Source organism: Aythya fuligula, chromosome 5 (genome assembly GCF_009819795.1).
Source record: "Aythya fuligula isolate bAytFul2 chromosome 5, bAytFul2.pri, whole genome shotgun sequence".
NCBI lineage: Eukaryota > Metazoa > Chordata > Aves > Anseriformes > Anatidae > Aythya > Aythya fuligula.
Window position 1 is genome coordinate 1,881,748 of NC_045563.1, and position 12,538 is coordinate 1,894,285.

The window sequence follows — 12,538 nt, forward strand, 5'->3', positions numbered from 1 at the left end:
GAGCAGGGCGGTGCCAGGAGCTGCAGGAGCAAAGGGTGCCAAAAGGTGCAGGAGATGGGTGTGCAAACGAGGGTGCAGGAGCCAGCAGAGGTGGCACCAAGGGGCCAGGACTGCCTCTGACTGTGGCAAACCCCACTCCCGGCAGGTGCTGCTGTGGCACAAGCCAGCAGGGACTCAGCCCTCGGCTGAGGCATCAGCACGTCTCCTGCAGCACCAGCCAGAGTCTGCTGCAAATAAAGGTCAATTCTGTTCCTGCCTGCGCGGAATAATAAATTGGCTATGCCCGATATCTGAAACAACAAACATCACCTTATTCATGCAGCAAGTGGCTTAAAAATAAGTTAATGCTCTTAGCGCTTAAACCTGTTTCCTAAAGCAGAGGGTTATCGCTTGAGAAACAAAAGCGTTGGTTACTCTGAAGTGCCACTGGGTTTAAAACACGTACTGGGATCCTTTGGAACCAGCAGAGGCACACACATCAGAGAGCTACTGCTGATCTATGTCCCCTCCTGGCCTTTAAATAAAATGCTCTCAGACAACCTTTGCCTCTGAAAGTCGCTGACTCACCAAAGGTCAGATGGCAGAAGTATCACTGTATTCTTGTCCCTTTTTTTTTTTTTCCTTTTTTTTTTTTTTTTTTTTTAATTTTAACTGCTCCCCAGGCAGACATGGCTATCTGTAACGAGGGATTGGAAAGCAGGCTGAGCCCTGCAGTCTGACCTCCCGTGGTGGTACTAATGCAATTTTGTAGGATCCTTGATGCAGCAGTCACCATCTGTGGGAGCCCAGGGACAGGACCAAAATAGCTTGCTCAAAGAAAAAGCCAAAACGTATGCACTTAATATATTTACTCACTTTGTATTCTAGGCGGATAAAATCTAGGTGTACTCTAATCTAGATCACTGACATCCTGATGAGCCCAGTTGCTGTCCCTATTTTAAACCTTCGGATAGCTTAATTAGCTGCCCTGTGACTGCAGCAACAAAGAAGGAAAGGGAGAAGCCAGAATTTGCTTACAAGAAACCGTGTGAAGGTGCAGAAGACAACGTGAGAAGGTCAAGAGGGCCTTAGAGAGATGACCCAAGGCAGACTTTGGGAAGAACAGGCTGTCACTGAGCACCTCACTGGGGTTACAGTGGGTGCAGGTGATGCAGGGGTTACCCTCAGTTTTGTCTTTCCTTGGGTGCCTCAGGAAGGAGAAGGGAAACCCCGAAGTGATGACTGCCAACCTAAGCAGTGATGGGAATGTGGTGGCTCCTTGTGCTTGTGGGAGTTGTGGGCTAGAGTGATCGGGCTGCGTAAAATGGACTAATAACCAGTAATTACAGGATAAAGCAAAGCAAAGGAGGGTTTGAGCTGCATATCAAGAAATAATCTGTACTGGAGATTACGCAGAGATAATTTCTCAGAAGTATTGGAAGTCACATTGTTCAAGTCATTTAAAACCAGCCTGGATAATCAATATTGAAGAATCTACACTGGGTAGAAGATAAAGGTGAAGTTATTTGCATATCCTTCTCTAATATTTATGAATCTGAAGGCCTGAATCTCTAATATTAACCATCCTCTGCAAGACACATGCATTGCAGTCCCTGCCCGTGATTCACACTCCCTGAGTGACGGAGGGGTTTTGCAGGTGGGTAGGAAGGACAGCCTGAGCTTTGCTACAGGACACCGAACTGCACACAGGCTGTATTTGAGCAGGACCATTTAGCCTTTGCAGGGCAGCTAGTGACAGCAATTCAGATTCTCAGGACAGCTCTGTGGACAGAATAAAAGTGCTCAGCCTGCCCCTGATGCACATTTCTTTTAAAAGAAGTGTTTGGAAAGCCCGGAAGCAAGTGCTGAGAGGCTCTCCAGCAGTGAGCAAAGGGGAAGAGGACCTACCAGTTACTCACATGGAAGGCAAACCATGAAGAAATTATGCCTTGATTTCACAGTTGCTTTCTCTTCTTGTTTCGGTTGCCTGTGTGCTGTCCTGTACACATGCAAGGGAGAAGAGAAAGCAGTACAGCCCACACCTTCTTGGGCACAAGCCGCTTCCAATTGCAAGCGAAGACATGAGCAGCCACCACGGATTTCATGGTGGAGCTTGCACAGAAGATCTATTTAGACAGTAAAATAATCACACAATCAATACTCAGCTCGGCACATCTCTAGCACCTTAAAGCACCACCTCAGCCTGCAGTCAGATTCTGAAGAGGCTCTCTAAACCTAGAACATACCCCGCCAGCAGCAAATTAGCCAGAATTAGCTCTCAGTGATCTCGTGGGAGTTGTGCTGAGGAGCTCCGTGAGCCTCAGGCAAAGCTGACCTCCGGAGAGGAGCAAGGAAACTGCCACACAGCCACCAAGGAGGATGTCTACTTACAGAAACCGAGCTGGAGTGAGTCCACGGTGGATGGGCACATCCCACAGAAATCAGGTGTCCCAGGGGAGCTGGGATCTGGCAGCATGAGGCTCGGAAATGCTGCTGGCAAGGCAGGCAGCCCGCACGCAGCCGAGGAGCTTGGCTGGCTGTGCTGCAAGCTGTGCTCCAGGAAGGGACCGCGGCTCCCAGGGATGAAATTAAAGAGAAAAATCTCTGCACATTAAGTACTAAAATAGAACGATGAAAGAAAAGCTTTTTAACAAAATCCGGCGTTTATCTGTCCCTTCTGTTCACCTATTCCCTTCAAAGATAAACTCCAAAGATAATGGCCCACAAAAATAATCAATTTGCTGCAATAATGCCAGGTCTGCCTGTTTGCTGGTTGTACCCCGGAAATGTCTCAGGGCTGCCCGTGAACGATCACTCTGGACAGTGCTTAAGGTTTACAAATATCTTAATTGGACCACTAATTATCTCACAGAAAGCATTTTTCATTATGCAAAGAGGCTGCACTTTGATTTTAATAAACATTTAGCACTAAAACGAAGGTCTTTTATGTATCTTCAGAGGAGGAGCAAGATGACCAGAGGACACACACTTCACTAAGGCCACATGTTCTAATACATCAGCCTGGACACTTAATTAATCATTATTTAATAGCTGATTAGTTTACCAGGGAAGCCCCAGTCACCACGCTGCAGGGCAGATGCACGGCCTCATGTACAGCAGTTCTTCAGGAATTACTCTGCCTATCTGGAAGCACTTATGCAAAACAAAATCAGTCTCTTGGCACGACTACCCGGGGTGGTACACACTCTGCACATCTTCATGTTCACCCAGGGACGAAGAATTGGGATGACAGATTTACCACGTCGAATATCTAATCGTCCCCACGCTGGGTAGGATTGGAACAGCAGAAAGAATTCTCTTAGGAAGAGAAAGGTCACCGCTACCTGCTGCCTAAAAGCATCAGCCATTTCCTCCATCCAGCCCATCTAACAGCAGTGCTGAGCAGCGTAGCCTTGAATAAAGTAAAATAACCCCCCTGAAAGAACAACTCACTTCACTGCACAATGCTGCCTCCAGGGGGATGATGAGAAGAGAATAAGCCAGAAGTGACAGATGTTACATCTCTTACTGTACTGATACTGAATTTAGGGGGATGAAGACAGAGTACAAGCCCACACTGAACACAGCACACTGTACGTGACCTAAAGCCTTATTTTTCCTTCTTTGAATACGATATTTAAGGCAGAGAAAAAGATCACATACAAAGACTAACATGCTTTTCTGATCCACCCGTTTTTTGGTTACCACGAGACCATTTTATGTGTGTTTTTGTTGTTGTTGTTGTTGTTGTTGTTGTTGCTGTACTAACAGCCCTTAGATTCCCATGACATGCACACACAGAAGAGCCGTTCTGCCTCTCAGTAGCATTTGCCCTGGGTTGGTTTTATGGATGACAGGGCTTTTACAGGGAAAGATACAACATTTGAGTCTTCATTTCCACTATTCAGTGACCTACTTTACAGAGATGCAGTCGGGAGACTGCTAGGGGATTACTTCAGGTCCACTTATACGAGGCACTCATATGCCTTTCCTGCTGAAAGTACAAAATATCAGAGGGGAAAACCTGCTAAAAGAAGGGTAACACCAAGCACACCAAGAAGCTGACAGCTCCTTTGGATGGCCAAACGTCCCTTGGCAAACTGCTGGAGGCGGAGGGGACCCAGCTGCCTCCCTCCTTCCTTGCTCAGGGGGTGACGCAGCCTCCCCTGCCCGACTTCGTGGCTCCAGGAGGAACTCGTGGATGTCAGGAAGAGAGGGCTCTTTGTGAGACTAGAAAGCAGACACACAGCACAGCACTCAGAACATCCATGCAAGTTCTGGCATTTGGAAAATGTGTTTGTGCTTAGGCCTTATGTTCATAATTATCACAGCAGTAACGATTCCTGATGAATCAGTAATGACCTTCAAATGCACACTGAAACTATTTCAGCTTCCACTTAATCAGGTAATGAAGTCACACGGATAGGCAGAATATCTTTTAAGATGCTAAACAAGGCAAACTCCAAATGCTATTTTTCCCCCCTTTCTGATTTTCTCGAGTGTTACGGGACAGCGAGTGTAAGAGCTGCCATAATCCATCACTGCCTACGGAAACTTTGAAGGGCTTACAGGTACCGTCACCTAACGGATGTTTCCAATAAATCCCATCAATTTCCCCCAAGAATCCCCAGCAAGCACAGATAACACAGCGGTTCCTTTCTGCCAGATGGGGAATGCATTGGCTGCACAAACATCGCTGCCCACTGCGCCCTGTGAAGCAGCAGCAGTTTGCATGCAGTTGCTGTCCATCAGGCAAACTCGGCACCTACCCTACAACAAGTCTCTCTTTGCTACTCACTTCTTTACCTGATAGCAAGATATGCATTAATAAGCCTCGGTTGGACCCACTGCAGTTTAATGAAGCCTTTCTGGTACTGAGGGCCCCAAACTGGACCCAGTATCCACTGGTCTCCATGGCTGGCAGGGAGCAGTGCTGCTCACATCCCACTCACTGCCTGCTGGGACCCCCAGAGCTGCTCCTCCACCAGGCAGCCCCAGCCTGGAGCCCTGCAGCGGGCACAGCCCTTCCCAGATCTCACCCAACTCCCTGCTCTGCTCCAGCACAGCTGCTGGGAAGTCAATTAAAAGTCCACCAAACTTGGCAAGAATATTTCAGGAGTCATCGAGCAGTAAGAATAAATACTTCTGATTTATACTTATAATTTTTTTTGCAAAAAGAAGCAAAATATTCAAGGATCTCTGAAAAATAAGACACATCCAAAATAAACAACAAATAACAAAATAATAATTAGCTAAATTAAATGATTTTTCCTCCTGTCTCTTGAGGTTTGAATATGTTTGCATTATATTTCAGGGTGGGAAATACAGCAGAGATGTGCTGTGTAAACACTGACTGCTTGCTCACTTACATGCATGCCAAATTGGGCTCTGCATCCATGACCACAACTCTTTGCATCTTATTTTGCAAATCCTTCTTACAGCCCAGTCCACCTATGATTCTATGTTTCTACTTCTCTAAACCAGACTTTACCAGTTCAGCTATAAGGATCCTACAAAATCTGCTTTAAAGGTCTTGCTAAAGCCAAGGCAAACAGCTTTCCCCCCCCTTCCCTTGCCCACAGACCCAGGCTGTTCATCACAGCAGCCACCCGGGCTGGGTGAGGCACAGCTTGCCTGTGGTAAGCCATGCTGCCTGCTTCCAGTCCCCTGCTGGCCCTCTGTGCGGATGGGCATGCTTTCTAGAACATGCTCCCTGAGGATGACCGCCCCGTGCTTCCCTGGGTCTCCGTCTTGCCTTAGCAAAGACAGGCCAAAATGTGCATTTTTCCAGCCTTTGTTGGATGTCTTTAAGTCACCATGACCTCTCAAAGATGATCAAGTGGCCCTGAAGGGACACTGCTCAGCTCCCTTAGATACCTCCTATCCAGTCCCACAGACCTACCTACATCCATTTTGCTTCAGTGTTCCCCAACTCGATCACAGGTCAACCTATCTCAGCTCCATATCGTATGCAATATTCTTGATGAGAACCTTCCAGCAGGCAAACCTCCCAGACACGTGTCAGAAGCAACGTGGTGCTGGAGGAGGACCTGTGACCACATACCCCTTGCAGCTCTTGCTCTGCCACAAGGAGCCACAGGGCCACCATTTGGAGGAGCACCTCTCAGCTTGCACATACACACAAGTTTTATGCTTACTTGGAGATGTGATCACTGGGCACAAGAGCTAATGAGCTAAATTAAATCTCCATAGCATAGTTTTGGACTGCACGTATTTGCCACGTCGAAGGACCACAATCACACATGTCGTTGAAAAAGCTGTGCACACAAAACACTTGTAAACTACAGGTCAGCTGAGGAGAAACGGAGTAAACGAGGTCTTCCAAGCTTTCTGCTCAAAACCAAATGAGGAGAGCTTGCAATTATACACCTTCAGTGGGCCTGAGGAAACCCTGCACACTGCAGTTCCAGCTCTTCACTGAAACGTAATGCCAGCAAGCAAAACGCTTCTCCTACCAGCAGCAGTATCTTACTGAGGATGGACGGCAGGTTCAAGTATTAAAATCTAAACAATAATTTATCATGACAGTTGTAAGAGAGATTGTTTAGACATGATATGTACTTGTCAAGCATAACTGATGTTGTAAGAGTTGGAAAATAGAAACGTGGATATACTGTTTGATGCAATAGAGTGCAATTAATCTCTCTGAGAAAGCAGAAAGCACACACTTGAATGTGTTTGGTAAAAAGGGGTCAGAAGATGTCTATTAAACATTTTCTTTCCATGCTATAAAAATGTTTTCAATGCATTCTTTGTTGTCTCACTTCTAAACAGCACACGACACATGCCTTACCCCAGTGAATAACATGCATAATCTGAAGAAAAGCACAGCGATGCTTTACATAAAAGACAGGATGGATACCAGCTGTAATGCTAACACTCTGCCTCTGTGCTTTAACATAAAATAGTGTTCTGAAAACAGAAGTTTCTTGGTTGTTTTTCCCTGTAGAAATCAACCAGCAACCCTTATTTTTGATTATAATTAATTTTGGCAGGAAAAAAATCAGCTTTCAGAATGGTTTTCATTTTATTATTTTAACATGGACTACCATAGTAATTAAATTCAACTCTGGGAGGGTCTTAGAAATATATTGGTTACAAACCAACTATTAGCAAAGTGATAAAGAAAAGCAGACCACCCGTGTTGTGTTACATACTCCTACTCGATAGCCACAACAAGACATTTATTATCAGCCAAGGTAATAGCCACGGTTTTAGCTCATCCAAGAGAGAGATGTTTCAGTCACTGATCTGGAAATATGCATAATAGATATCTTAAACTTTTTCCCTGTTGGGAGTAGCATGATTCACCACCAAGCAATGCGTAATCTTTAAGAAAAAAGAGAGCTCCTTCCGCTGTTGGCACTCGCTGTTCGATGGGAGCAGCTGGATGGATTCAGCCTGGTTAACATAACACCCTCCTACTTCTCCCTGTAATTTCCTACCAGCTATTTTTTCATGACTCCGGATGCCTGAAAGTCCAAAATAAAGGCCAAAGTCCCTTTTTAGAAGCAATAATTTTTCTGACAATAAGAGCAGGCATATCTGAGCAAATTGGACCTTAGCATGTTCTTGGGAGAGAGCATGGCGTGCCGCTTACTCGGTTTCTGTCCTTTAATCACAGGGACTCAGCCCCTGACCTAGGTCCTGCTTGGATATCCCCATGGCAAGAAGTGCTCTGCATATCCACCTCTTTCTCCCATGAGTCAAGCAAAGCCATGCCTTGGTTATACAGAAGTAAAACCAAAATCAGAGAACGTCTCCTTACCCGTACTGCTGGAGATGTTGACATCAATGCTGATATCCGATATGCCACCTCCTTTCAGAGACGCCACACACGTGTATGTCCCAAAGTCCGTGAATTTTAAGTCAATGATGTCCAGGTTTGTGGTGCCAGGTGACACGTCGGGGTCAGTCTGTGTGATGACCATCCGTTCGGAGCTTCGCAAGGGGCGTCCGTTTTTGAACCAGCTGAACGTCAGCTCTTCTGAAGGGACGGCTTCCACCTGGCAGGAGATTTTCACCTCTCGCCCAATCTGGATATTGTCATCTTTATGGTATGGGTCAGGGGTGATCCAAAAACGTCCTTTTTTTAAGGCTGAAATATTAAAAAAATAAAATAAAATAAAAATCACAGCAGTTTAGTCTAATAAAGCACCAATTTTGCACTTTCAGACTTTGCAAAGACATATGTTCATGAGTCACTTTATACCTACATATGATGGTTAGGAAGTCACTAAGCTTCCCATGCACACACTCAGCACATGGTTGTTTTTTTTTTCTTATCATCAGAGAACGTACAATGCTAAGATATTTGTCATTTCCAAAATGAAAAATTGGGACTCGAAATAATTCATGAATCTTTGTTATCCATCTCTGGATGTCTTTATAAGCCCTTCCTCACCCCTGTGGTATGAGAGCACAGAGAAAATAGAGATATCCATCTGACATCGCTAATGCAACCAGCAGCAGCATCCCCAATCTATCTGGAAACAAACATAACCACGCAAAACAGCTTTGTGCCAGCTGGTTAAATGGGAAGAGGTGAGCACACGCCTGAGGCTACCGCCTGCCCTGGCTCACAGCCGTGCCATCCCCCAGGGCAGCCTGGAGGGCTTCTTCTGTTCCTGCAGCTGCCCAGGGGCAGAGGCTGCCATACCCCAGCACAGCACAGGGCTGCTGCCCACACCAGCTGGTTCAGGTGAGGAAACTACTGCCAGCTCCAAAAGGTGACAGGGCTGAGCGTACATCTCCAGGTCCTAGCTGGCAGTCAGTGGCAAAAGGCAAAAGGATGCTCTTCTGGGATGTAACTTCAGGGGAGAGCCCATGGTGAGTACTGTGGGTGTACTTCTCAGGCTGAGTTTCATGAGAACAGAAGAGCCCATCCCGTACTTGCCACAGCAACCTGAGGCTGAAGGCTGCACGTGCAACTCAGAGAACATCCTCACCACTTACAAGGATCTCTATTTCCATGGTTCTTCAAGCTGGCAATACGAATGTAATTAATTCTCTAACCCACATAAAGCAGAAATGAGGCAGTCTCAGCATTTCAGCTTGGAGCCCCAAGGCAGGCAGGGTTCCTGAGGCCATCTCAGAGGCAGGTTAGGCGCTCAGGAGGACCCCATGCCAACCTAGGGCACAGCCTCCCCAGGGGAACACTATTCCCCACTATCATCCTGGCAAGATGACCATCTTTAACTAGCTTTCCCTCATGAATTTACTACTCAGGAGCAAAATAATTCTGCTACTCACTTATTTATTTTTCTTGTCACTCTTTTAATGCATATAAAGCTATCGAGAACAATCACCATTTACACCAGCAAATTGTTTGCAATAAAGCAGAGTTGGTTCAATAGTTATTTTTGGAGGAGTCCCTCAGAGTCAGCCATTGAATTCTTCAAATACACACACGTTTTGATGCACTGGTTGCAAAATGCTACTTATATAATCCCAAGATCCCTATGCCCCCTATATATGTGTGCTTCAGTATGGATGCACGTGTATGGTGTTACGTCTATGTTGATATGCTATCTCCAACTACAAAGCCCCACAAGGAAAATAACAGCTAGAAATGTTACAAGCAAATATCCAGTTGGAATGCAAGTACTGGAAGACAAATGCCTAAATCCAACATTGCTTCTCATTGTGCTGACTTCGTGGTCTATCGAAAAGTTTTCCAGGTTGCCCTGCTTTCCTCTCCTGCTCTCTCTGCCCTCCCATGGACAGCAAGCACCCCGGGTGAGAAGCATTTGACTGAGATCAGGACATACCAGCAGCACTCGCCTGTATTTACCCACTTAGAGCCAATGAAGTGTGGTGTTGTTACAAATGGTGAAGGCTACGAGCTGAAAATTTCCGTGTCTGGATCCCATACTTTGGGTAACACATGGTTTGCACGTGCTGCGTGCAGGAAGCGTAACAGCACCAAATGCAAACAGATGTACAAGGCACCAAGCATGCGAAGAGAGTCTGGTGTGTTGGCTCCTTCCATCTCTGCAAGTGGTGAAAACGCTAATTCAGAACCAATTTTGTTAGCTCAGTAGCTCCTTGAACAGAACAACTCTTTGGAGCTTACAGATGCCTTGCTGAATTAGCACTTCCACAGCTTTGAAAGGAATTAACAGTTAATTAATTAGTTGTGGTTTCTTTTCTGTTTGCTTGGCTTGTTTTGTTCAATGCAGGGAAAACAGCACAGCATCTGGCTACCTGTGGACACCCTCTTGCACGTGATGTGAGAAACTTCTGTTGAGGAAGCTGGCTCCCTTAATCAGAGAACGAAGAGACTTCTATGCTGTGATGAGCAGGTATGGCATGAAACCCATCGGACTAACAACCATGCATTCAAAACCCCAAGAGGTTGAAGTGCTTTTGAGAATTTGTGAAGTTTGAAAATTTCACAAATTGTATCAAAACTGAATTTGCATGAAAATGCAGTAGCCTTTACTCTGCATCTCTCACTGCCTTTAAAAAGCTGTAGCCAGTTCCCCAGGCTTGGACAGCTAACACACTTTGATTCAAGAGGAGGAAGCACACATTGTCTGACAGTTCGAAACTGTCACGGTAAATAACTTTGGAACACAAACTGAACTTCTTTGTTTGAGAACAGAAGAACAAAGACTGCTTACATCCACAACATTCAGCAAATATATTATGCAAATGGTTTGCAGACAAGAAAAAAGAACTCATATTAAGCATGATGAACAGCACATTTCAACGAGAAACATTTGCTAATAACTTCAACAAACTATTTTTATTTCTGATTTTTCTTGTTTTCTTTGAGTGCTCATGCACTCCTTGCAGCAGTTTCTCCTTCCTGCAAAGGATCAGCAAGGGCTAATAGAAAAGTCATATTAACACTCATCGACCCTTCATTACAGCAAGCTCTAAACAGCACAGAACTGCTGCAGAGCACATACCTAACCTGGATATTTTTTGTACATCTAAATACAAGGAGCTTAGAGGAAGGCCATGAGTCAGTGTACTGCATGGAAAAAGTTGAGGAAATTTCTAGAAATTCTGAACTGGAGGAAAAAGTCTCATAAGCCACGTCAACATGCACCCTACGCTCATCATGAACGGCCAGGAGCTCCTCACATCAAACAACCCGACTGTGTAACGCTGCCTGTAGCTCAAAGTCAGGGCACTGCTTTTCTAACCACATCTTCCAAGACTTGACAACCTGCACAGCTATCAACATTTTCTTCTGGTGCCAATAAAATCAGCAGAAAATCTGACTTTACAATGGAGCGTCTGTACAGAGTTAAGCAGCATCATTTAACAAACCAGATCCGTAAATCCCTAATTTCACTTGTCATCAGAATAAACATAGTGATCTCCACAATTAACCTGTGTATCCCGGAATTTCTGACGTGCCATCAAAGCACGTGGAATTCACCGTCCATATCTGGAAGCTGTCACCAGGAAGCCGAGTGCAGGTGCCTGTTCATTTTCCACGATGGGAAGCACCACGAGGTGCAGCACTGCTACGGCCTCCCAGTAATGCCAAACCTCCCTCCCCCAGACCCTCAGGTCCAGAGCAAACAGTGTGGACCTCAGAAAAAGGCCACGGAGCTATCAGACCTCTCCAGAGTCACTGCACCTTCAGCAGTCCTGGGAATCCAAAGCTGCTTCTTCCAGATGGATGCTATGGAGCCTTAGATCTGCACCAGCTGAATGTGGTTTCCAAAAAGACTTGAGAGCTCATCGATCTCTGTTGTGCATCGTGTACTGACCTCTTGGGAACACCTGAGCTGAGCCTGGTACAAGCCCAGAAGGTAACAGAAAACACATTTCTGTTTGTATTCTCCACAAGGGTTTGCATTCATAGTCAGTGAACAGGTTTGGATCTTCCTCCTGTGTAGGTTCTTGGACTGTAATTTGCAGGCATCTCCCTACATAATATCTACTACATTAAAACATACAGTGGGCTTGGACTCCAGTTTTTCACTGCATTCTCAGTTATGTTTGAAGCATTGCTGGAAGGTTTCAGTCACAAATATGGGGTTAGATATGTGAATAAGAGATATAAGGTTAACCAGCAAAATATGGGAGGTGATGCTGCAGGCACGCTAACTGCAGCTGCATCCCGGCAGAGATTTCATAAGATAATCAACACACAGGGCTAGAAAATATCAGCTAATGTGCAAATAGGTCTGTGACTCCACTTCGAGGCTCAGAACGTGCCCAGGAAAGTGCCAGTCTTTCTCCAAAGAGACCCCAAAGAACTATGATGTGATCAAATAAACAAAGATGAAACAATTTTCATCCTCAAACTCTTCACAAAACTCTTCACTGTCTTTGCCCTCCCTCATTAATTACATTTCAAAGTAATAAAATTCATTTCAGTATCTCAACTCAGGCCTATATGCATTCATCAGGTTAAGCCGTATTCCCACCCCCACCCCGATCAACCCAAGATGCTCCTTTAATCCATCAAAACGTTCCTATCTTGCAAATGCACATTTCATGATATGTGCACAGCATCAAACACCGTAATTGAATACATTAGCTGCTGCGCTACTTGCAGGCTTTGACAGAG

At 45.4% G+C, this 12,538-nt stretch overlaps 1 protein-coding gene across 1 annotated transcript in view; it reads right to left on the minus strand.

The window, feature by feature from the left end:
• The window catches only part of MDGA2 (MAM domain containing glycosylphosphatidylinositol anchor 2), a 340,235-nt gene that overhangs the window by 133,208 nt on the left and 194,489 nt on the right, over positions 1-12,538 (minus strand). The window contains exon 7 of the mRNA XM_032187749.1: positions 7,769-8,098. Coding sequence (XP_032043640.1) covers positions 7,769-8,098 — 330 coding nt within the window. The remainder of the gene's footprint in view (positions 1-7,768; positions 8,099-12,538) is intronic.